At 38.9% G+C, this 27,475-nt stretch overlaps 1 protein-coding gene across 2 annotated transcripts; it reads left to right on the forward strand.

The window, feature by feature from the left end:
• Positions 1-212: 212 nt before the first annotated feature.
• On the forward strand, positions 213-21,546 carry timm21 (translocase of inner mitochondrial membrane 21). 2 transcript variants are annotated; one of them, XM_052023487.1, is made up of 7 exons: positions 213-587; positions 7,194-7,256; positions 10,462-10,559; positions 17,158-17,231; positions 19,952-20,054; positions 20,850-20,951; positions 21,348-21,546. In XM_052023487.1, the coding sequence occupies exons 1-6, from the start codon at positions 281-283 to the stop codon at positions 20,940-20,942; spliced, it is 738 nt and encodes a 245-aa protein (XP_051879447.1). In that variant the 5' UTR covers positions 213-280; the 3' UTR covers positions 20,943-20,951; positions 21,348-21,546. The 2 variants fall into 2 exon arrangements, with proteins under 2 accessions (XP_051879447.1, XP_051879446.1); XM_052023486.1 differs by lacking the exon at positions 21,348-21,546 and having other exon boundaries at positions 20,850-21,308.
• The last annotated feature ends 5,929 nt before the right edge of the window (positions 21,547-27,475 follow it).

Below are 27,475 nucleotides of genomic sequence, written 5' to 3' on the forward strand. Positions count from 1 at the left end.
TTTTTTGTGATTTGGAATACTTCCGAACCTAAATAAAATAAATGCTCTCCCCTCATTTTTTGCGGAAGACACCATAGTCATTGCAGCCAAAACCAATACGGACGTCAGGCAGAAATGCAACATGGGAGTTGTAGTTCTACACCTATTGTAATCTTATAAGCAAATAAGCAGGGCGAACTACACGTCCCAGATAGCTGTTCAACTTTTGATTCAGCAGAAGAATGGCAGGGAGGTAGCAACCATTGAGGGAGAAGTATATTTCCTCTGCTTTGCAAATAATATGGCTAGTATTTTGCTTTTGCGAGCTGTGTGCACGCATAGATTAAGACTGGGGTCCCAGTTTAAGATGCAATATCGGTTAGGTGACTCGGGGCTGTTGGGAATCTGCGATTCAGTCTCAGTGAGGGCCGGGGCAGTCAGTTATTTGAAACAACAGCTGGATTCACTTTACTGTTTTAGATCAGTTTCCAGTCGGTACATTTTTACCGAGACCAGACTGAGAAGAAATAATGAAGTTCCAGAGAGGAAGCAAAACAACAAAGTGTCCTTAAGAAGGAGTCCGCCGCCCGCGTCAACAGCTCAGAAAGGTAATCCTTGCAGAAGGGCCCTCTGAATAAAAAGTTCCAGTGTGTGTGTAAAACACAGGAGTTGTTCACTGCGGATGAGCTCAGTACAAAATTATTGGCGATTCCACTTTTCCTTAGCCTCCACATTCGCCCCAAACCAAATGGCTCATCTGAAAGGAGAGAGTGAGCACTGATGAGTGAATCCATGGAAATAATCCAGAGCAGAGGGAAAAACACAGAGCTTCACCAATACAGCATCTTCTTGCGTGGCACCGCAAGTATTTCTACTCTTGGGTAGGTTCCAGTGAAAATTTAACAGTCGTGTCCAAAAGGCAAATCTGGTGTGACTAATTACCATCTCCTCAGCAGGATGTAAAAGGTGCCCTCAGTAGTTACAGCACACAGTGCTTGACACACTCACCAATGCACAATTTGTGACCTGTTAGACTGCTTTTTCCAAACTCCATTTGAACTTTTGCCCAGGCATTGAACAGAATAGCTGAATTTCAAAGATGAGTGTAACTGACTGCCCATGACATTAATCAGCAAATGACATGAATGTAGTGCTGGTGGACCCCAATAAAACTAAATGGAACAAAGATTGCTTATTATTTGTACACTGCTAAGTTCCGAACATGATACCTAATTAAATTAAGTGATTTTTAGATTTTTAAATGATTAAGGTCCAGCATACAGCACACCAGGACAAAACTAGGCTCTAACTAATGTATCGTAACATTAGTGCCACACATGTCAACCAATGGTCATCACCAACAAGAAAGTGTCAAACCACCTTTCTTCTACCAGTGGCATTACAAACATTGAATATTCTGCTGGGTACATTTTTAGAAGTATTCTAACCACGTAAATATTGTGGCTAGAAGAAGTTAGACATGTTATGTATTTTGTGGCAAGGGACTGTGTTTCCAACTTCCCAAAATCTTCTATTTACTGGCAGAAGTGGTGTGAAATGCTCTCCCCTTGCCTGCATCAAGTACCAAAAATATTCAAGAGATTCAATGTTCTTCCCTTGACTGCATCAAATACCAAGAACATTCAAAAATTCAATGCTGTCTAGTACAAAAGTTCACTTGATCTGTACCATGTTTGCAACTCCTGCAATGGGGTATTATCTACAAAACACATAATAGAAGCTTGAAAGCCTCTTTGACAACCAATCTGACTTGAATCTTCATAGGGTTGTCGTATCCTTTTGGGTAGGTCTGAGCATGCACCACGTTCTGCTCTGCACTTACTAATTCCATGATGGTTCCCTAAATTGTTGATAATAGTTGAGTGAGGGATATGCTGAACAATGAGGTTACAGATTGTGGAGGAATACTGTCCGCTGCTGATGATGTCCAATTCTGAGTTGCTAGATCAGTTCTCAACCTATCACATTTGATCTGGTGATAGGGCCACACAACATGATGGAGACAGTAGGTGTGAAGATGGAACATCATCTCCACAAGGACTGTGCAGTGGTAACTCCTATACATATATCCTCGTAGACAGATATGTTGGTACACTTGAGGAAGGAGGTTTTTCCCTCATTGAATTTTCTTACCATCTTTGCAGATCAATGGTGACCCATTTTGGATCATTTTCTGTCCCTTTTTTTATCTTCTGTGCTTCTTTCAAGTAGTGTTTAATATGTTGAACTACAGGTAGTTCTGCCATAACACGTGTTTCCATAATGCAAATTGGTTGTAACACGATTGATGGATTAGGGAACACAGTTTGCATTAAAGCAGGCCACATTGGTTATAGCATGATCATGATCAGTCTGTGCTTTGAAGGCAACTACAGCATATACTGCTATAACATGACTTTCCATAAAACAAGGTTTCTTAGGAATGCAACTATTGCTTTGTAGCAGAACTACCTGTACTGATTGGTCAGTTGAGTAAGTGCAATTGGTAGGACTCAGCAGAAGGCAGCCATGCTTAATTGCAAATGTTGAGGACTCCCAGGGCCAGTCCTTCACAAACATATACCACTGGGATCCCGGTTCTGTTCTTCTGATGTGATAGGACAACTCAGGAATTGTGATGGAGGAGTATGAGACACTGGCTGTGTAAAGTATAATTCTGACAATATGATTGTCAGACTGTTGCTTCACTAGTTTGAAGGACAGTTCTTCTAGATTGTGCACAGTTCCCAGATGAATTTAAAATTGAACTTTGCAGAGTTGACTGGGCTAAGTGTTCCTTTGTCATATCTGAATCCAGCACATAGGTAGATGCTGGATGGCTTGTCCCTTAATGATGTGTTTTCTCATAGTGATTTAAATATTTAAGTGCCTTGGAAGGCCATATCAGAAGCAGTTAGGAGTTGACCTTTTTGCTATGGGCCTGGTGGTATGCAGGCCAAAACGGGTTAAGAAGGCAGAACTAATTTCCTAACTAAATTGCGAAGCCTAGTGTTTTTTCAACTGTCTGGTAGTTTTTATGAGCCCTATTACTGATGCATTTTTCTTAAAGATTTATATTATACAGTCAATGACATTTTAATTCTCCATTTGCTATGGTGGAATGTGTCTCTGGGTCTGTGATCCAGTAACATAATTACTTGTTCTAGTTTTCAGATTTTTTTAGAAAAGGGTGTATAAGGGCGGCACGGTAGCGTAACGGTTAGCACGATGCTATTACAGTGCCAGCGATCGGGGTTCGATTCCCGTCGCTGTCTGTAAAGAGTTTGTACGTTCTCCCATGTCTGCGTGGGTTTCCTCTGGGTGCTCCGGTTTCCTCCCACATTGCAAAGACGTATGGGTAGGTTAATTTGGGTTTAAAATGGGCGGCACGGACTCGTTGGGCCAGAAGGGCCTGTTACCACACTGTAAATAAAATTTTAAAAGAAAGAAAGAAACAGAGCCTTGGAACTGAAACCTGCAGCATTATGTACGCTTGCATCAGTCGCCTTTCTGTAGAATTTGGTGATTATGTGGAAAGCCCACCAGACCTTAAGAACATTTACAGAAAAGGAGCAGAAATAGCAAAATAAGCAATCAAGCCTGCTCCACCATTCAGAAAGATCACAGCTGATCTGATCTTTGGCCTGAGCTTCATCTTGCTGCCCATTCCTCATAATCCTTGATTCTCCCGCAGATAAAGAATCTGATCTCTCTCAGCTTTGATTATACTTCATGACTCGCTGTCCAAAGCTCTCTGAGGTAGAGAATTCCATTGACTGTCAGCCCCTTAAAAGAAGAAATTCTTCCTCATCTCAGTCATAAGAGAGTGACTCCTTACCCTGAAACTACTGCCTGCCCCCCCCACTCCACCCCACCCCACCCCAGTTTTAGATTTCCCCCACCTGGGAAAACATCAACGTAGCCACACGTTTATTCTACTAAACCTGTTCAGAGTCTCACTTGTTTCAATAAAATTACCTCTAGTTCTTCTTTACCCAAAAGACAACCCCTCATCCCAGGAAGCAGTTTGGGTCTCTGTTGTATAAGGCAAGTATATTCTTCCTTAAATAAGGAGGCCAAAATTCTGTGCGGTATTACAGGGCGGTCTTCACAGAGCTCTGTATAGTTGTGCCAAAACTCTTTACTCTTATAATCTACCCTCCTTGGAAGAAAGGTCAATGTTCCATTTGCATTCGTAATTACTTGCTCTTCCTGCATGCTGACTTTTTGTTCCTTGTACATTTAGAAGTCTCAAAACATTTCTGTTCCATCCTGGATAATCTCACATTGCTCCTCATTATACTCAATCTGCCTTATTTTATTTCCCACACACTTAACCTGTTCATTTCCTTTTGAGGTCATTGCCTCCACTCACAACTTACTTTCTGACCTATCTTTATATCATCAGAAAATTCAGATGTATCATTCAAGTTATTAAAAAAGATTGTAACTAATGGAGGCAACCCACTAATTACAGCTTGCCAACCTGACAATGTTCTATTTATCCTTATTGTTTATTTTATACCTATTAATCTAATAAATGCTAACACTTGTATTTCAATATTTATGAGCCCTTTGTTATACAGACAATCCCCGCATTATGCCCATTTGGGTAACGGAAGTTCACCCTTACAGAATTCACAATTCACTACCCAAAAATTTGAGACATGGAATAAAATTCATTCTCATGGAATTTATGTGGGGGGGGAGAAAAGTAAATATTCTTCTTCAAGTTGAGTTTCTTGATACATGCGCAGATGACATGGCTTTGCATTATAGTAAATTGCAGTATGGACTGTTTTCTCGGAACAATGCTCCCCCCCCCCCCCCCCCCCCATTACGCCGGGGTCGTCTGTACAGTAACTTTCCATGTGATTCCTTGTCCAGTGTCTACTGGAAATACAAATACAACCAATCGCTCTTCTTTATGTCCACTGTTAGTTACATCCTTAAATGACTGTAATAAATTAGATAAACACTGTGTTATGAGAGGGTAATTATGCTAATGCTACTGAATCATCATATACTTTTCTAAATGTTCCATTATCACTTTCTTAATGGATTCCAGCATTTTCCCAACAACAGATGTTTGACTAACTAGCCCATGGGCTCCCTTTTGTTTTCTCTCTCTGACTCCCTTTTCTTCATTAGTTGTGTTAGGTTTGCTATTTTCCAATCTGTCAGGACTATTGCAGAATCTAGGGATATTTGGAAGATTACAACCAATGCATCCACTGTCTCTGTTGCCATCTGTATTGTGAAGGGTCATGGCTGTCACATGACACCACTGATTACCTGGTCAAAAGTCATCACTATCAATCAAGGTCTGACTCCACCCACCTATTAGTCCACACTTGACCATTGGTCTCTGTAAACACCTGTGTACCTGGCCTTGGGCCATTGGCTTGTTTGAACTACCTGGGCTGGACCACCCAGCCCTCTAGCACTATAAAGAGTGCCACACATGCATGGTTTGCTCTCTTTAATTGCTCTAAGGACTCGGGAAACAACACTGAAGAGATTGTTGGTAAGACTGTGCACTTCCACAAGGTTAGGAGCACCCCAAAGTAGATTCCCAGTAGCGTGGAGCTGTGCCTTCACTGAGTCGAGGGGTGGCAGGCATTGTATTGCTTCTTCCTTGGTCGTTTGTACTCTGTGTGTGTGTGTGTGTGTGTGTGTGTGTGTGTGTGTGTGTGTATGTGTATCTTACCCTTGTTATGATTTCCCCCTACATTTGCAATCACCAGTGTGCGTGTGTGTTGTTCCCGTTATCCTGTCCTGCGTTTATCTTTTATAAATAAATCATTTTAACTCCAAAGACTGTGTCCAGAGTCCTTGTCCCTCTAGACCCTCGAATCTGTTACACAACATCATCTCTGTTGGAAAACTAGGCCTTCAGGTTCAGATGATTTGACTGTACATATTTCCATTAGTACCTATTAGCTTTTCAATAGTGATTTTGTTTTAAGTTCCTTGTTACCTGTAGCCACTTGTTCACTTACATTTTTTTATGTCTTTTGTGTCTTTCACTGTGATGATGGATGCAAAATATTGTTTACCATTACTAACGTTTCCTTATTTCCCATTTTTAATCCTGCTGACTCTTGCTGTGTTGTTTTTGCATACTTTGGAAACTCTTAAATTTTTTTAAATATATTTCTTGTTAATTTACTTGCACATTTTCTCTTTCATTAATTTTTATTAGTGATTAGTTGCTGCTTTATAATGTTCTCCCAATCCTTGGGCCTGCTACTAATCCTTGCAATTTAATAAGCCTTTTCTTTCAACCTAATGCCATTTTTTATCTTTTTTAATTAGCCATGGATGGATTACCTTTTCCATGGAGTCTTTACTTCTTAATGGAAGTTATATTAATTCAGAGTTATGAAATATTTCTTATTTGTCATCATGCCTTTTAACCTAATTTCCCAATCCATTTTTGACAACTTGTCCATTATCCCTATGGTTGTCCTGTGTTTCTAGTTTCATTACCTAATCTGAAAAATGGGAACTGCTGCATTGTTGAGCATTATATTAAAACATATATATATATCTGAACCCACCTCTAGATAGATATATGGGCAGAATTTTTCCTCTGATGATAAAAATGCAATTTTCAGAATGCATTTCTTTCTTTTGTGTTTAAAAAAAGCTCCTGACATTTGTGGACATTATGCAGTCCCATTGAATTGGACAATTACTTCCAGAAGCTGAAGTAAACTAGGATTTATAAATTAGCTAGTTTTGCTATGGTGAAGTAACAACCTGCAGATTTATACACCATACATTTAATCTCATCTGGGGTTATTAAAGAAATCAGTTTGATTCGTTTTCCCATAGATGAGTCCCCATTTTGATATTCAACAAAGAAAGAAAACATTGTTTTTCCCTTTTGGCCATGAAACACTTTGGATCACTCCTGAATACATGAAATCCCTATGTAAATGCACATTTTTTTCTCCTGAAAATATGTTGTTTTTGTTTAGATGTAGAAAACAATCAACTTGCATCCTGAAATTAAGTATTTTTCTAAAGTAACCCAATAATAGGTTGTTAACCCTTTTGTCCTTGGCTATCGTACTAAGTAATGGGAGCTTGTAAAAATACACACATGATTATCAGAACTGTTCATACTCTTGTAGCACAGTTTTTTTTAAATCACAAGATTTGCTATTAAATGACTAATGCATGTTTCAAATTCTTGACTGCTTCAGTGAAAGAAGCTGGAAAAGACCTCACTTATCTCCTAGTAGTGTTGGTTGGGATTGGCATAACAGGTAAGATTTTTTTTGCATGTGTACATCTTTATCTATAATGTATCACATTAACCAAGGTTGGCAAGTGTTAACTGCCTTCCATAATTCCACACTCTCCATTTTACATTTTGTAATTTTTTGTGTAGAATTACAAGGAGTAATGTGGAGTGGGGAAGGAGGGGAGAAGAATTGATGGGACAATAATGAATTGTGTTCATACCTGCAAATTGATTGTACAAAACTATTAACATTTAGAATTCTTAAATTATTGTTTTGGCCAATTGAAAATAAGTTAATAGTCTTCAGTTTTCTAAATTGTCAGATTCAATATGTGAAATGGCCCATTTATGGGTATTTACCCACACTGATTTTCATCTTTTTGTTTGGGTCAATTTCCAAATTTTCCATAAGTGATCAGTTGCAAATACTTTTTGGGTCAATTTCCAAATTTTCCATAAGTGATCAGTTGCAAATACTATCAAAACCACAAACTTTTTGAAATGATGAGTTAAATCTAGTTTGCGACAATGTGTTACACAAAGATTTCACTCTTACTGTTACTTATTGAAGTGTTATGTAAATCTTCAGTAAATTTCATCTCTTTACTTATTATTATTAAGTGTTTAACATTTTTCCAGCCTCAGCCTATATTTATGTTTCTCTGATTTATTGTGAGTGCAACAAAGTTATACTATCTGAAGCAAAAATTTAAAGGAACATTTAAGTTGATATTGGCAAGGTGCAGAAGAAGTTCCAAATTTCTGTCAATAGGTTCCAAAATTTCAAATAGCAAATCTTAATGATTTTTACAAACATTAGAAGTTTTTTTTGCACTACTTCGTATTGCACTACAATCTTTGCACTATTCTGTTGTATCGCGCTCGTCGTCGTATTTATGATTGCCATGTATACTATTTACTCTGTGAGATTCATGCAATCAAGGAATTTCATTGCACCATAGTGTATTTGACAATAAACTAATCTCATTTAATTTAATCTAATCTGATTTTAAAAGTCTTTGATATCCAAAATGTTGCACTCGTTGCATTTAATTTTGGAAAGGGGAAGGGGAAACAGAGGGTGTTTCTGTGCAGCTGGAGATTCTTAATTTGAGAGGTTGATTATTCTCTTGAGCTATGGATGCACAGTGTTGTATACAAGCTGTTCCTTGGTTACCAATGCCCGACTTGTAGACACCCCGTATACAAACAAGCTCCCATAATGTTGTTGAGTTCAAAATTACAACGTACGTACGTATGTTTGTTCCTATGACTGGCAGAACTAGTTTCCTCACTCTCTCTCCACTTTTAGTAATTGTTCTTCCTTATCAGTCTGATGTGCTTTTGATGCCATTCATCACAGTACTGAGGTGTGGTTACTACATCAAGTGATATTTGTTTATCATCCGACTTATGGACAAAATTGCCTTGTGGATGTCTGTAAAAACAGCACCTGTTTGTTACCTGGGACGGCCTGTATCCTCCTAATACCAATTTGCAGTTTAACCTCAGATGAAATGTCCATTCTGCTTTGAATTCACTCATTTCAACAGCTGATTATCTGACACAGTTTTAATAATCATGGTGATTCCTAGGAAGCCTCATTGTCCCCCCTGAAAAGGACCACTTATGCCACTTCCTTAAGCTTTATTGTCTCTAAGTGCCAAACTTCTTAATGGTCAATTGGCAGAAGAAACTGAAGTTTGTATTTTTTCAACACTGTTGCCTCCTTAAAATGGAGTTCTGTGACCTGAAATCATTAGTTCTGGTTCCTGCCCACTCTCACCTTGGCTGGGTGGAGGATAGATCTCATGGATCCCTGCACCTTGGATGGGCTGGTAAGGCATAGCGAAGTGAGTACACTTTGGGAATTGTAATCCTGAAGCCCGTCCCTGAAATACATCTAACAGCCTTCATCAAATATGCTTATCAATTTAATCACATTGGGTGATTTCAATTATTGCCAATGTGGGCTTAAAGCACCATGAGACATTCTTATTCAATTCACTTGTTTTGTGGAAAGTGCTACAAGGAAATACTGAACTAGTAATTCAGTAGCCTGGGCTATTCAGTAGCCTGACACACAAGTTCAAATTCCACCTCAGGAGCTGGGGGATGTAAATTCAATTAAACAACTAGGATTTAATTTTCTTGCTGGTTGGTATCTAGAATCAGACCTCATTGTTTCGAAATAAGGGGTTGCCCATTCAGGACTAAGACAAGACATTTCTTCACCCACAGGATAGTGAATCTTTTGAATTCTTAAGTCAAAAGGACTGTGAAGGCTCAGTCATTGAGTAAACTAAGGGAATTGAAGGTATTAAGGGAATTAAAGAAACAGAGTTAGTATAGGAAAGTTGTGCTTGGGTAAATAATACAACCAGGATCTTATTGAATGGTGGAGTGGGCATAAAGGACCAAATAGCATGATTATTCCTTGTGTTTTTATTCAGATGATATGAAATACTGTATATATATTCCTGTGCATTGTTTATTTTTAAGTCTCCTACAAATATTTAGGTATTCTCTTTCTCTCCTGCCATCAGTTATGGCCTTTCCCTGTCCAATAACTACCTTTCTAACCAAGAGTTAGATCTGCTTCTGAACATCTGTCAGCATTGATTTTTAAGCAGATATCAAGACACAATTTATTACCAACCTTAGTCCTGTTAATAGGGAGTGGGTTACCAGCAAGATTATAGTGGAGCAACTCTTGCAGCTCTACAACATTAGCAGATGCTATCCCTGGTGTATTCCATATTTGGGAAAGTCTGATGATTTTGAAAGAATTACACTTCTGTCCCTAGCCTTACCCCACCCAGCTACTTGTACAAAGATGAAACTTCTTCATGGAACATGTAACCAAGCATGATTCCAGTTTGATTACCATGGCATCTTGCCATTTCAAGTTTCCTTGCTCTGACAAGACAAATTACAGGCATGTCCCAGCGAGGCACCATAAACCGACTTGGATATCATTTCATTTTGCTTTGAATGTGTATCCAGAAGTAATTAAAGTGAATAATGAGCCTCGATCTGTTTTGTACTCCACAGCTTTCAGAGGGAAGACAAGCCCTGCTGAATGCAAAATGAGTAACAAAAGAAATATTAAGGAATAAATCCCTTTCAAATCCTGTGTGCAATAAAAAGCATTTCATATATTAAATTTTTCCAACTCTGTTCTCTTCACGCATCTTCTCTTTCAACTTGTATTTCTGTCATTTCAGGAGGACTGTTCTATGTAATATTTAAAGAGCTGTTTTCCTCCTCAAGTCCAAGTAAAATATATGGAGACGCTTTGAAGAAGTGTAGAGCCCATCCAGAGGTATGGTTTTATGTGTCCTTTTGTGTTTTTTGTAAAGACCAAGATTTGCTGTTTACAGTAAACTTTTAACATTCGCATGGAATATGTTCCAAAAACAGTCAGTGGCAAATACTTCTGTATTGTACAGCAAAGTCAGTGTTAGTGGTATCAGTTTTAACAGGGCTTGCTGAATCATGGTGGCCATATGTCTAAGGATAAGTTAGCCTGTTTTTATCACCATATAAATCCTATATGTGACAGATGTAATTTGGAGGTGGCTTCCCTGACACATGTTCTGGTCCTGCCCTCTTTTGGAAAAATATTGGAGAGACATTTTTAATATTATTTCAATTGTATTGAATATTGATTTACAACCTCATCCTCTTACTGCAATTTTTGGGTTACCAATGGTATTGGTATTGGTTTATTATTGTCACTTGTACCAAGGTACATTGAAAAGCTTGTCTTACAAACTGATTGTACAGGTCAATTCATTACACAGTGCAGTTACATTGAGTTAGTACAGAGTGCATTGAGGTAGTACAGGTAAAAACAGTAACAGTACAAAGTGTCACAGCTACAGAGAAAGTGCAGTGCAATAAGGTGCAAGGTCACAACAAGGAAGATCGTGAGGTCATAGTCCATATCATTGTATAAGGGAACCGTTCAATAGTCTTATCACAGTGGGGTAGAAGCTGTCCTTAAGTCTGATGGTACGTGCCCTCGGCTCCTGTATCTTCTACCCAATGGAAGGGGAGAGAAGAGAGAATGTCCTGGGTGGGTGGGGTCTTTGATTATGCTGGCTGCTTCACCAAGACAATGAGAGGTAAAGACAGAGTCCAAGGAGGGGAGGCTGGTGTCCATGATGCACTGGGCTGTGTCCACAACTCTCTGCAGTTCCTTGCGGTCCTGGGCAGAGTAGTTGCTGTACCAAGCCATGATACATCCAGATAGGATGCTTTCTATGGTGCATCGGTAAAAGTTGGTGAAAGTCAAAGGGGACAAACCAAATTTCTTTAGCCTCCTGAGGAAGTAGAGGTGCTGGTGAGCTTTCTTGGCCATGGCATCAACGTGATTTGACCAGGACAGGCTGTTGGTGATGTTCATTCCCAGGAACATGAAGCTCTCAACCCTCTTGACCTCAGCACCATTGATGTAGACAGGTGCATGTACACCACCCCCTTTCCTGAAGTCAATGACCAGCACTTTTGTTGACATTGAGGGAAAGGTTGTTGTCATGACACCATAGATGGATTCTGGCCATCTATCTGCTTCAGCTTGTTGTATGATTGCATTTCTTACATTAATGGCCAAGACATCCATTCTATTTAAGTGGAAGGATCCTATACCTCCTACCACATTTCAATGGTTTTCTCAAACTATAACATGTTTAAACTTAGGAAAAATTAGGAGTGGTATTGTTGATCCTTCACTTAAATTTGAGGAAATTTGGAGCCCGTTTATTCAGTATTTCCATATGATGTAAGCAGACCTCTTTCGAATCCCTTTCAATAACCTTCTATTTGAATATAGAGGAGCGGAGCTAACGACATAATAATGTTTTTCAACCAAAGAAATAACAGTCCAGCTTTTTTTTTGAAGCTTTTGGTTTGCTTTTTTTTATTATTATTATCTTTTTTCTTTGTTGTTTTATTATAACTTTTTCTTTTTAATTTTGGGGTTCTCTTTTCATATAATTAAATTTCTTTTCAAACTCTTTTGTATTAGGTTCATTTAGTAAGAGACTGGGAGGTTCAGATTATATATTTTAATCCCCGTGTTTGTATATGTCAACTGTTCTTATTGTAATCCTGATCTCTTCGCACCATGTGTATAATTACTATTGTTATGTGTATTAATTTGAAATTTAATAAAAAGATTGAAAAATAAAGAATCATAGTGGCCAGTGGTGATATTCACTTCTTGAATAATACTTTATTTACAGTCGTGGCAATTTTTACAGCAATTTCTTTCTTAGTAACTCCTTGATGACAGCTGCAGTCTGTCTTGCGTCACAGATAGTAATGCAACCATGAAGTGGATAATCAGAAAAGCTCTCTGTGGTGTTGTAGTTGATCAGCTGGTTTGTCACAATTTGTATTGGAAGGGGCATCAGCAGGGCAAAGGAAATCCCTGCAGAAAGGCACATGACATGGATTAGATTCAGAATCAAGCCCAAGGGTTGCACTTAAAAAAAATTGAACAGGATTGAAAATAAAGCCTGTTTCACCAATGCCAAACACACCTTCAACTTATCTGCTACGCCTTAAACAATCCCACTTATTTCTAGTAAGAACTTTTTGAACATATATTAATCTGACATAATGGTGCATGCAAGGAAACTAAGATGATGTTTGATGTAATTATTGAAACTTCTTTTTAAATATTGGGGCATGAGAGCATGTAATTCCCAGTAAATTATTTTGCAGCTTAACCGGAGTAGTGTGAAATCTGCCTGTTCTGTCCATTATAACCATATTTGGGGCTACGACTACTATGGGACATGGGTGGTGTTAGATGGCGTACATGGAATGACGTTGCTCACCCTAGTTCTTGCATCATGATGCGGCCATGTGACAGCCTCACCAGGAAACCGTACCAGTGGCTTCTGACTGTGAATTCGTGAAACCAAAAAAGTTACACAAATGAAAATTAAATGTTTACTTTAAATGACATGCTCCACAAGCTGTTGATCCCTTTTAAAACTTTGGAGAGAAAAGCCAGAGATTGACATTCAGTTTTATGGAGAGACAACTTAAAACAAGTCTGGAAGCTTGAGTGTCAGTTAAACTCCAAGCAGAGCAGAAGTGGTTAAAGGAAGATTGTAGGTCGTGTTTGGAATTGATGGGATTTGACAGTAAGTAATGAGGAACTGTTTCAATGGTGGATTAGTGGTCAATTGGACGATACTGATTTAATGTAGGTAGCAAGTAGTGGAAGTGATATAAGAGAATTTTTTGTGATACAATTTGAAATCTACTGCTGTAAGTGGTGGAGACAGATTCAGTAACATCTTTCAAAAAGAGCTCAGATTGGGTAGCACTTTCACAGAACTATCACAGCTCCAGTGGAATGAATGGGCTTGAGGGCTCTAAGTAGACAAGTAGAATAGCTATTACATGTGCAGTATTTTAATGTCACTTAATTGAAATATTGTTTTGCTAATGTTAATTTTGGTGTGTTCTGACTTCTTTAAAATAAGCTAGCTCTCTGCCTTGGTATTTCACAAATGACGAATCAGAATCAAGGATCGTGAGGGTGGGGATATAACTGAATCGTGAAAAGTAGTCAAAGGTATGAGAGGAAGCATAGATGAACCACGAATAGTGTCTGGTACTTCAGTCTATCCCACATATCTAGGATAGCACTATCAAGTGGCACTTGCTCACCAGTAATTAGCTCACTGATCTCAGTTTGGCTTTCAGCAGGACCACTCAGCTCCAGAATTCATTACAGTGTTGGTGCCCACATGGATCACAGAGATATATTCCATAGAGGTTTGTGTTCATCTCTCCCACTACTTCCACTACTCCTTTCCAATTGTATTGATGGACTTGTCAACCTCTTATCTGATAATTCCAAAGAATAGTTTACACCCAGAGCAATAAGTTGCCTTTTCTTTCTAAAGATGCTGATTGGCCTGTTATTTGTTTCTGTTTTCCAGATTTTGGAAAGTTTTGCTCTTTTTCTTTATTTAAAAAAGAATTATGCCCAGAAGTTCATTCTTGGCACATAGAGCTATACTGCATAATATAGTGGCAGCTGTACTTTGTATTCCACACATGTGTTTAGACTCCGTTAAAGTGAAAGGAACTGAATTTCAGAAGTACATTGCTGCATATTCCACATTTACTGCTGCTGAACCAGGATGAATTTTGTTATTAAGCTCTTACTCCTTTGAGGTTTGATTTCTGACTCTTTAAGTAAAAAACGTCAGTAGAGATGGCTGTAACATCAAAAGTTTAAACTGAATGAAATGCCAACACTCTCAGTAAATGACACCCCCACAGAGACTTTGTGCATGATGGTATGATCTCAGAGCTGAAATCTATCATGGTTTCTATCCCAGGGCGGTGTCTCTGCCAAATGGAGATGTGAATTATATATTCAAAGAAAACATTTGCATTATGCCAACTATTTTGCACGTTAAATACATTAGATATGTAAATTTATACTATATGTTATATAAATATATTAAATATAAATGTGAATATATTAAAATACCATGCATGTTAAATACTTTCTGCTACCTATTTGAGCAAATTTTGTTGACCTTTTCTGCCAGAAAGCAGCCAAAAGCCAGGATGGAAGGATAAAATGTACAAGATACAGTGATGTGAAATTAGTCCTGGGCAATGGCGTAGAATAGCCTCTGGTAAATCAACAGCTTGATTTACACCCTGTCTGTTCTTTCTGTGAACAAAATGATGACATATTTAGAATGATTTCCTGCATTGCAACATTGTTCTATGTTAAATTGGTTGTAAAGCACTTTACAATATTTTAAATGAAACATAATGTAAATGCAGTACCTTGAACCTATAATATAAACTGTTTCTCTTTTCAGAGATGCTGTCTGACCTGCTGAGTGTTTCCAGCATTTTCCGTTATCATAACAGATTTCCAAAATTTGCAGTTTGTTTGATTTTCATAATGCTAATTCAATTTTACTCACTTCCAAAATGAGCTTTACAGCACCCATCCCACCATTACAATTGGAAATAATTTAGCACCAATATAAATGACACTCAGTTTTGCAACATTTTCTCTAATTAAGGAACCCTGAGTTGCCATTGCACTTGGATAATTTATGGAAGAGTGAAATAGATTTTTGTAACTACTCTGCTCCTAAGTAGATGTAACTGTCCAGTTTCAAAATGTGATAACATTCAGATTAAAATACTGTAAACTCTAAACTAGCTGCAGTACACTGGTGTAATACAGAACTCTGTAAAGTTAAGGTGTTTAATTTTTGATCTCCTTAACAAGCCTGTAGTCTAATGTTGACTAGATTCCAACTTTTAATGAGTTTCATCTGCATTCAGCTAATTCCTTTGGGAAGGGCAGAATAAGACAGATGGAGCTGTAAGAGAGCTTGTATTTTCCCTGTAAGTAGCACCTTTGGCTGTCCAAGCTGGTGATTGATGGTTGTTCGATGATTATCAAATATCTATTCAGTCATTATAGAACACACTTCTAAAACAGAAATTAAAAGTTTGCCCAGGCCTAATGTTTCAAACTTAATGCATCATTTTAACAACAGCAGCACTTTTTTTTAAAGTTCCTGATTATTAATCTATGAGATAGTTTGTAACCCGTTCCTAACTAGTAAATATGACTACCTTTCAACAGTTTTTTTTAAGACAGTGCAAAACCAGTTTTACATCTCGAATAAAGGAAATGTGTTCAACAATTATTAGGCAGGTTTATCTATGGTCGTTGTTAGTTTTGGCCTGCAGATTGTTCTGTTTATATTTTCATCAATTTTCTTCTCCTGTGACCTTTGAATACTCTCTCCCTCATCACAACTTCATTTTTTTCCCCCCAGTGTATCAATGCTACCATTGCTCTTCTGAAACTCCTCTGGGCTTTTCCTGAGCTTTAAACACTGCTGATCCTCCATCTTACTAAAGTTCATTAGAATTCTGTTTCCACTTTGCTCTTTTGCAGGACTTCCAAGTGAGAGGAGAAAAAGGAGCAATGAGAATAACATTACACATCTTTCATACTGAACCATTTTCAGGAAGGAAAAGAATGAACAAAATCAGATTAATTTAAATAGTCTCGCTGAATTCAGTATCATGTTTTGCAGACTATAAGGGATGTCATTAAAAAGGAGGGAAGGGAGTAAAATATTGTAAAGTGCTTTACAACCAATTTAACATAGAACAACGTTGCAATGCAGGAAATCATTCTAAATATGTCATGATTTTGTTCAGAGAAAGAACAGACAGGGTGTAAATCAATATGTCAGTCATGCCTACAAACACACATTGCCTTCTTTGGTATCTGCTTATGGCATTAGAGTACAAACACAACGTATGTTTTTGAAATTCCACTCTGCCATTTTCACAGTGATGCTAACCCACTTAATATAATGTTATGCAATGGTGAAAGAAAATCTGCAGAAATCTTTGTATTGTATGCTTGTCTAATTTCAAGACCTTGGTAAGCTCTCACTGCTGCTTCCCAGGTGGTACAGACCTCATCGAGGTTTGAGTGACGATTTGCATACAAATGTTTTGTAAATCTGTTTGAATTGCATGCTCACAGTTGCTGATGAGGGAATATTTACTTAAGATAAGGACAAGCTGTGTGTTGCTGGAGAAGCTGACACTTAATTGTCTGCATATCTCTGATAAACTAATTAGAAGTGTATATGCCTACTTAAACTATACACAAAATAGGCAGGAAGGATGTGAGCAGTGGTATGTTCAGCATATCATTCTAACAGAAGCAATTTGCTACTAAGTTACATGTTTCAGTTTTGCTGTGGCTAATGGGGAAGTATATGGAAATAACCTTCACAATTTTTATTTTTCATTGAATACAGAATAGCCTTTAGAGTGGTAATGCTATCATTTAAATATTCAAATTTAGAAACAACTTGTGTCAACAGATAATTGGGGTGTTGGGAGAACCTATAAAAGGTTATGGAGAGACAACTCGGAGGGGTAGAAGACGTCATGTCAGGTAAGATGGAGAATGCATATTTACTAAGATTATTACATGTTAAAGAAGAGAACTTATTTAGTAGTTTTTCTGGTTGCTGGACAGTTGTGGGAAGAAAAAGAACATATTTTAAAGTGTCTTTGCCATAGTAGAACATCTTAAGCTGCTTCAGTGGATGGTTATTAACAAAATTTGGCAACCACTCTGGAGAAAGATATGCCTACAGATAGGATTGCATCTATTTCTGGTGCACTAAGCATAATTGTGCTTAAGTTCCCTGCAAAATCGCAAGATTTAGTCAAAAATGAGATTGAACCAACAGAAGAACCAAGTGTTAAAACGGAACCTGTGTGATTCCTGACAGGATTTCTACTAATTTTACATCTCTCCTGATACGCTGATGTGCAAAACCAAAAATAGGTGTCAACCCTTCCAGGTAGAGTCCTCAGTGGTAGCCAGGCAGCAGGAGGGCACACTTACAAATTGCCATGCAGAAGACAGAGTTGGAAAGGAACAAGAAACAGCTTCCTCATTCACCTAAAGAGACATGTAAATCTTGGTCAGTGAGATTCATGCCAGGAAAGAAACCTACCAGGTCCACCTGTAGAGTGGAGATCCTTACACAAGATATATTTTACATGGAGCATTGAGTTCTTCAGATGGGCTGCCACTCCTCAAGAAATACAGAGATGCGTAGAAAGGCACTTAACTAATTGAAGCAGGGATTCATTCATTCATAGGCAGGCATAAGCAGGTAGTGTAGCGGTTAGCATAATGCTATTACAGCGCCAGGGACCCGGGTTCAATTCCGGCTGCTATTTGTAAGGAGTTTGTACGTTCTCCCCGTGTCTGCGTGGGTTTTGTCCGGGCGCTCCAGTTTCCTCCCATATTCCAAAGATGTTCTGGTTAGGAAGTTGTGGGCATGCTATGTTGGTGCCAGACAATGGCGACACTTGCGGGCTGCCCCCAGAACACTCTATGCAAAGATGCATTTCACTGTGTGTTTTGATGTACATGTGACTAGCAAAGATATCTTATAATCAGTACTGATTATTTTATTTCGTATTATATTCAAAAATAAAGGTCTGGTATCTCTAACAGTGGTTGGACTGGAGAAGATTGGAAATGGGAAGCAGTGAGGTCACAAAGGAATTTGGAAATAAAGATAAGGAATTTAAAATCGAGGTGTTACTGGGAACAATGTTGGTCGGCAAGCACAGGGATGGTGGGTGAGTGTAGCTTGGTGTGTGCCTATAAACGGGCAGTGGAATTTCACATGAGCTTGTGTTTAAAAGTGCTTGGAAACAGAGTTGTAGTAGTCAAGAACTGAGCTATCAACTGCAAAAATGTTAAAGTCGCAGATGAGCAATGACTGAAGTTAAATAAAAAAGAAAATGCTGGGTCCAAGCTGCATTTAGCCAGAGGGTAGTGAATTTATGGAATTCTTTGCCACATACAGCTGTGGAGGCCTGATCATTTGGAGCGTTTAAGGACTATCTAATTAATCAAGGTATCAAGGGATATGGGGAAAAGGCTGGAAATTGGGGTTGGATAGGAATGGTTTAGTTTAGCTCATGGAGCAGACTCGATGGGCTGAATGGCCTACTTCTGCTCCTTTGTCTTGTGATCTTTGGAGAGAGGAGAAGGGTTGAAGTTCAACTTGATGGCCTCCCATCAGAACCAAGGCCGAGATGGATTTGCGCTGATAGTTCACTAAGTTCCAATTTTAAACTTTGGCTCTATGTTATTACAAGAGCATACAATTTATGGTAAATATTGCAGTGGTTAGCTTAATTGCATTTAGAAAGCTGATCATTCATGCTTGACTATTACAAATTAGCTCCTGAGAGAATGGATCAGTCTTAGAATCAGTCTTAGGAACAAGAGTGGGCAGATTATTTATTTCACTAAAACATTCAGAAACTAGATTCCTTTTAAAGGTATCTGCTTATCTGTTCAACTTTCATTTAATGGTATCTCTTTCACTTTTGAATTAGGAGATTATAGGGCACTCTCTACTGCCTGGAATAATCTTGAATAATACTTATATTTCCTCAAAACACAGCAGGAGAGCTTTTGGCCCATCTAGTGTCTGCTGGCTCTCAGAACCCTTTCATCAATTGCATTCTTCCCACATCAACCATCATTCCCCCCCCCCCCCCCCCCCCCCCCCCCCAACATCTCTCCTGGTACCTATCTACGGGAAGGAATGACTGACAGTAGCCATTAACCAACCAACCAACCAACCAGCACCTTGTTGAGTTGTGGGGAGAAACCACATGCAAATTCCACACACAGCATTAAAGGTCAGAATCGAACATGGGTTCCAGGAGCTGTGAGGTGGCAAAACTAATTATGACGCCACAACGCCACCCTTCAAAGCAATATGAAGAAGGCACCGACCTTTGGATGAGATGTTAAACCAAGGTCCTGTCTACCTTCTTGGGTAAATGTGAAGACAATCCCATAGTATTAACTTTTACAAAAGCACCAGAGTTTTCCTGACATTCTGGTCAATAGTTAACATTCAACATCTTAATATTTATGGATCCTTACGGTGAACAAATCAGCAGCTGTGCCAAGAAATCAATATCATTATATCTCAAAAGTTAACCATTGACTGAGAAGCACTTTGAGACATTCTGAAGATATGAAAAAGCTATGTAAATCCATGTTTGTCCTTTTCTTCTTTTTCTTAAATCTTTGAGATGTTTTTTTTCTATTTTCCTCTTATTTTTCAGCCACATAGAATATATGAAGGATGGTGTGAAGCATATGCAACTTAAATTTTACATTGAAGGCTCTGAGCCCATAAAAGGAACAGTGCACTTGGATGCAAAAGAGGTTAATATTTTTCTGTACTGTAGTGCTTCGTTTAACCTGTTCACTTAATTCTTAGTTTGTTTTAAATAAGAACTTTTCCACCACCGTTCCAAGTTGCATTCAATGTATTTGGGGAAAAATTACGTTGCCTGCTGAAGTCTTTGCTGGTTTGAGCTATCACTCAAACCAGCAAAGACTTCAGCAGGGCAGCATTATTTTTCCCCAAATACATTGGGTTGTCATTAGCAGTGGTCTGGAAGAAGGTTGGTGGCAGAGGCGTCAATCAATGCATACTGAAAAATGGGAATTTAGACCATAGTTTAAAAAATATTATTAAGGCATTTTAAAAAATTCTTAATACATTGCCCATTGTCAAAAATAGATTCCACTTGCTCATGGGAAATGTTGAGTACTGAAATTTGTACCATTGACAATCACAAATAAAATTAAAACGTGGATTGAGAATAAAATGCCCCTAGAATATCTTTCACATAAGAGCATACAGTTGTTTAAGAGTCTTGGCCATAGAATGTTTCCATATCCATCCCCCAGAAACTCACAACAGTGTTGGCTGTCTGCAGCTTGCCAGAACAAAGACCCATCAAGTTCCCAATTCAACAGGATGCATCACTTTTAAAATAAATTTTCAGAATCATTCACCTTGATTTATATATTGACAGAAAAATATCTAAACAATTCCAGAAGCATCAAGCATCATCTTAAAGCCATTCATTTTTTGTCCCTTGTTACAATGGATGAGAGAAAACAAAATTCTCACTGATTATGAATCAAAACATCTTGTGCTCTTTATTTCAGAACCCTGAAAGTGGAAAGTATGACTTTCGTTATATATTTGTGGATTTTGACACCTATCCTAAAAGAACCATTATTGTTGAAGACAACCGTTGAAAGGCGCAAGTGTGTACTTTGCAATACACTAGGAGAAAGCCAGAGATTTTTTTCATGCTTTTGTAGATTAAATAAATCATGTGAATAAGAAATGATTTGGATAATTAATCATTTTTTTTCAGATACTGTCAATGCAATTTATTTGTGAGGAGGTCAGATTCAGGGTCTGAAATACAGTTCCTGCAAATGTTTGGCTCTTTATACTGTTGATTAATGTGCTCTTTCTGTTTTAAATCATGAAGTTTAGATTATGCTCTGAAAAGTTTTACAGATTATCACAAGTGTAAAGACCAATTGCTGGCCTTTTTGAACAAAGCAAATTCAATCATGAGTGCAAAATGGAGAAACTTTAGAAATAAAGCACATTGTGATTGTTGTACTAAACTATTTTTTTACTCTTTTCAGTACAGCTGTCCAAGGCTTGCAGCGTGCACTCAGCAGAATATAAGCAATCTACTTTGAAGCCCCTACCAATGCAAGCCTCTAGGAGCTGATTTCCTTGTTCCATTTCCTACTCTTTCCTTCCTGAGGTGAAACAGCTAATCTCAGCACCTCCTACAAACATGTTTAATATCAGAACTTTACTTGGGGAGTTGTGGGCACAATTCTGTTTTGTATCTGCTGGCATTGAGAACTGCATGTTGCTGCTCCACAACAAATACTAATTCAAAAATTATGTTTTGAGTCTAATAACTAAGAAATAGGAAATCACAAGGAAAATTAAAAGCACTTGCCTATTGGTCTCCAGTTGGTCACCAGAGTGTAACTAATGAAAATAGACCTCTAGTGCATCAGACTTTCTAAAGTCCTAAGCCTCCTTCAAAGGTTGACTGATTTTGAGGAGAGAAGGATGCCACTGATCCACAAGCTATGTAAATATCCTAAGAGTTTAGAATGGAGTCTTTAACCTGGTTCAGGGGTTTTCATGGTGCAAGTGAGAAGAATAGAGGACATGATATCTAATTGCAAATGATAAATCACATTGCAAAGATGTACAGATAGGTTAATTTGGGTTTTAAAAAGAAATGGGTGGTGCAGACTCGTTGGTCTGGAAGGGCCTGTTACCATGCTGTAAATAAAAAAAATAATGGAAGTAGATCGTACCAAAAATGAAACATTTTAATTTATATCCCTCTTGATAAAACAACAACAGAGGAAATGATGATCTTCCATCAGACCGAACAGGTTTATTTATGAAGTTTAGCTGTGTCAGCTGAGTCCAAGACATTCATGCCAACAAAATTCTTTCTATTTATGTAAATTTGGGGTAGAATGCAACGTGCTGAAGAATCTATATCTCACAATTAGCACTACTGACTGGAGATGAACTTCTAGGCATTTGATTTGGAGATCCTGGGTTCAAGAGCTGCTCCAGATACTTAAGCTAAGCCAATACTCATATATTACAGAGTGAGTGCTGCGCTTCACAAGTGCTACCTTTTAGATGAGGTGGTAAACCGAATCCACTTATCCTGCCTATGGCGAATGCAAAAGATCCTAAGGCACTATTTCAAGCATGACCCAGGGAGCTATCCCCTGTGGCAACACACAAAACAACTCAATCCAGATGAAGGGTCTCGATCCAAAATGTCAACTGTCCATTTCCCTCCATAGATTCTCATTGATGCTGCCTGACCTGCTGAGTTCCTCTAGTGTTTTGTGAGTTGCCTCAGATTCCAACATCTGCAATCTCTTGTGTCACCATTTAGCTATTCCCTATGCCCTGGCTAAGATATATATTAGACTCCACATCAGAAAAAGTCTTTATTGGCTCATTATCACGTTGCTTTTTTTGGAGCCTGCTGCATGCAAATTGGCCTCTACTTCCTATGTTATGGTGATCTACATTGTGGTGATCTGAGATGGTGAAAGCTTAAGTAAAGGGAAATTTCTAATGTTAAGGTTCACACAACATGGCAATATAATAGTTTTATAAAATGATTGCTGGCAAGGTAGGATATTGCAAGGTGTGAATTAGGTATAATCACTTTAGTCATAACTAAATGTGTTTTGATTTGATTGAAAGTGAATCAGTGAAGGAAAGGATATGATAAGATATTTATATGTTAGTCACATGTACATCGAAACACACAGTGAAATGCATCTTTTTGAGTTACTGAGAATGTGCTGGGGGGCAGCCCACAAGTGTCACCACTCTTCTGACGCCTACATAGCATGCCCACAATTCCTACCCTGTACATCTTTTGGAATGTGGGAGGAATCCCATGCAGACACAGGGAGAACGTACAAACTCCTTACAGACAGCAGCGGGAATTGAACCCAGGTTGCTGGCACTGTAATAGTGTTATGCTAACCGCAATATATATAGAATCTTTCATGACCTGAAGATGTCCTGAAGCAGTTTACAACTACTGAATATAGCAAGGTGCCTCAAACTACAATTAGGTACATGATAATCTATATTTTCATCATGTTAATTGAAGGATAAATGTTCACCAGGGCAGTTTTCTTTGTTTTCTACAATAAGGCCATGGGCTCTTTTATAACTAATTGAGAAGGCAGATATGATCTTAGTTTAAGTCCTGAACAGAAGCAGCAACATCAATAGTGCAGTATCCAGCCAAAAACATGGGACCTCAATGAGGAGGCATTCCTCCACTACTGCATTCATCATAAGCCTGGGTTACATCCTCAAACCATTTAACTGGGGCTTGAATCCACCATCAAATTCTCACATGGTGGTTCTATCACTGTCCAAGGGTAATATTTACGTGCCAAAGGATCTTCAAGACAGCAAGACGAGAGCACACAAGACTACAGATGCTGGAATCTAGAACAAAAATAAACTGCTGGAGGAACTCAGTGGGTTGAGCAACATCTAGGGGTAAAGAAATAGTCAACATTTCAAGTGCTGAGAATGTAATGTTTGTTACAGGATAAATTGAAAAATAACTGGGCAAGAACTAAAGTTACACGATGGTGAAACTGCCACCTCAAACTATTCTTAATCAGAATTTTAACCTCAGGGATAAAAACAGACAATGCTGGAAACACTCAGTAGATCAGGGAGCATCTGTGGAAAGAGAAAATACTTAATGTTTCAGGTCCTGGAGCCTTCGTCAGATCTAAGAAAGAAAGAAACAAGTTGGTTTTCAGTAGCAGAGAAAGTGATGGAGGGACTTCCCACATGTTCTCTGTTCTGAAAACTAACTTGTTTTTCTGATTTTCATAGTTCTGACGAAGGCTCCTCGACCTGAAATATTAATTGTTTGTCGTTCTGTCAGTGCTGTCTGACCTGCTAAGGATTTCCAGCATTTTCTGTATTTATTTCAGATTTCGGGCATCTGCATTGTTTTTTTAATTTTAACCTCAGGGAAATGACAGTAAATGCATAACCTCCTGGAAACTTGCAGCACACTCCCTCTGGGAATGCAGAAGAAATCGGGAAGAAACTTAATGGCTTACATGGGGAATTGGATGGCGGTAAGAGACAGAAGGAACAATAAGTTTGCACTCAAGTTATTGGGTGTATACCAAAACTCTGTTCTGGAAGCTCAGTATATTTATAAATGACTTGCTCAAAAGAACGCAGAGCCCTATATCTAGGTTTGGTGATGATACTAAGTTAAGTGGCCCAGTAAATAGTGTAGCAAGAACATAAGGTTGCAAAAGGACATTGATAGATTGACTAGGAAATACTATGGCAGATGGAGTTCAATGTAGGAAAATCTAAGATCATCCACTTTGGACCTAAGAAAAATAGATTGATCTATTTTTTTAAATACCATGAAGCTAGGAACTGTGGATGAGCAGAAATGTTTGCAATCTAAGTACATAAATCACTAAAAGCTCTTAGACAGGTGCAATAAATAATTTTAAAAGATAATGGAACATTGGCCTTTACCTCAAATGGGTTGAAACACAAAGGAGTGTAAGTGATGTTACAGCTGGAGAAAGCTCTAAGTAAGCCCTTATCTGACTCAGTTCATCTCAGGAAGGACATGTTGGCTTTGATTTTGTGGGTAAATGTTCATAAAACCACCAGTATTCATCCATGTTACCCTGGGCAACTAACAGTAATTTCCGCACTTTGAATAAGCGCATGGGAACATGGAAATACGTAAGCTGCCATCAGCAATTTGTCACAGGATCGTTGGGGAGCTGGACTCCATGTGGACTTAATTGTTCACTTGCTGAGGCATCCTGCATCAAATTAAGCAGACACAGTTGCTCTCTTCCACTTGGCTTGAATGGAAAGGATCAAAGATGAGAGCTTTAGGTTAGAGTTTGAATATGCAAAAAGGCTTACAGCCAAGTGTTTAGTGTAAAGGTACTCCCATATCTTTCTAAGAATTTTGAGTAAAATCACAAATGTATTGCTAGTTCTCATCTTATTTCAGTGTTTAGGGCTGTATGCACTCTGGTATATGTTCAGACATATTTAGAATTCTGTTGTATTAGTAGGGTAGGGTATTGGTAGGGCTTTTGAAAATCTTTGATTTTTTATGATTTTTACATTTAGTTTTGTTTCATAAGTATTTGAAAGTCTTTAGCATCTTCCAAATGTCTCAAAATTATTCCAGATCTTAAAACCTTTACAGTCTTTGACAGCTCGGGCTAGGTCAGACCATGTTTCTTCAATGGCTATTATAATATTTTCTCCATTGTGGGGGAGGATCTTGTTTCATTTCCCCTGTGGTACTGAGAGAGACAGACTGGCAACCTGCTATGTCCTTGATGACCCATGAGAAGGTTTTGCCTGAGATGGGTCAGCTTCAAGTGGCCTGGGCCAGTTGAAGGGGGCAGGCTGGAAAGTCTGGCCTTGGTACAGGAATGACCACCTATCGCTTGCAAGTTCTTGCCCCGCCCCTCCCACTCACCACTTTATACTGGCTATTTTTCCTCTACTCCCTCAGTCCAGGTGAAGGGTCCCGACCAGAAATGTTGACTGTGCCTTTCCCTCCATTGATGCTGCCTGACCCACTGAATTCATCCAGTAATTTGTTTTTTGCTCCATATTCCAGCACTTGCAGTCTCTTGTCTCTCCAGGAATTAATATGTTGCCTGAAAGTCTGTGGTGAGAGGAATAGTTCCCTTATGAGGGAGGTACATCAACGTACCTGGTCCTGCACATCGGGCAACTTCTGAGGAGACTGGGTAGACAATGATCTAATTCCCATGCAGAATAGATAGCTGCTCACATTCAGAATCAGCTTGTTCAAACCTTGTTTCATTGTCTAGACCAGGAGCTGAGCTGGCTGACACACCCTGAATCGCCAGTGTCTGGTTCCTTCTGTCTTCACCTTCCTTGCAGTCAATCTGGACCCAACTCTGCTCATAATAAAGAGGGCTGTGAGGCGACTTCTCCTCCTGTTGATGAGAAATGAGTTCCCACCAGTCATCTCTCTGCTAATGCAAGAAAACAATCTGCTAATGTGCAGCATCTCTCCGTTCTTGCAGAACAGTAAGCTGCTCATGGGTGGCATCCCCATGTTCAGCAATCTCACGCCTCAATGAGAACATCATGGTACTCCCTAGTGGCTTGTCATCGTTCCTGAAGAGCTTCAAGCTGCTCCTGAATGGCAGAGAGAAGGTCTAACTAGATCAGTGTGAGACTGCATGAAAGCAGAAAGACTTTATGTGACCTTCGCCTGTGCCATTACAGCGGATGTCCCCTGGACCAGTAGGTGCTCTATGAGAGGTTTATCACCAAACCCCAGCAAAGGAGAGCATATGACATGCAGGGTGCAGATTGTGGTCTCCTAGCTCCACACAACCTCCAGCAAGAGAATGGTCCTTGTCGTCTCCTGCATTTGATGATAACACCCTCACCATCTCAGAGTGCATTCGCATAAGATTTTGTCATCCCATTTGTAGTTCTTCTCTGAGTCCTCTGTACAGATGTGTTGACATTGCACTCATTGGTGAGTTCCTGAACAAGATTTCAAATCACCAGTGCCATTCTGCTCATGCTCAATGCATCTTCCTGTGACACGTTACTCAACCTAATCTGCCGATCCCCTGCAATTCCATTCTCTGAGGTATCAGCCTCAATGATGCACAGTGATCATCATCATCATCATTATTCCCCTCCTCCTCTCCACCCAGTGTCCCCTCCTGCTCCTCATCTTCCTTTGAGGTTTACCTCAAAATTCTACAAAGAGGACACAGTAGTTGCATTCATTAGCTGCAGGAAATACACCTTTATTGTGATGCAGAAGCATGCGTAAGAAGCGGATGTTGCCTCATTGCTGATTAAGTCAAAGGGGATGCAGTGATCATAAGAAATTATATTTAGTGAGAGTATCTTGTAGATTGCGGGATTGCGCTTGCTAGAGATATTGGGCTCAATGGAACATCTTCCCACTGGATGCAAGATGGTATCCTCTGCTTGGGATAAGTACTTACGAGCCCACCTCTCCCAATCCCATGCTGCTGGCATCCTATTCTACGGCCTTTAGCCTAAATGGAGGGGATGAAGGACTTTGTATTTTTGTCTGTTTGGAAGTTTAACGTCTGTGGGGCAGTGGAGGAGTACTTTGTCAACAATGGGGGTAAGTGTGGTGTAGAAG

This window comes from Pristis pectinata, chromosome 9 (assembly GCF_009764475.1).
Source record: "Pristis pectinata isolate sPriPec2 chromosome 9, sPriPec2.1.pri, whole genome shotgun sequence".
Classification (NCBI taxonomy): Eukaryota; Metazoa; Chordata; class Chondrichthyes; order Rhinopristiformes; family Pristidae; genus Pristis; species Pristis pectinata.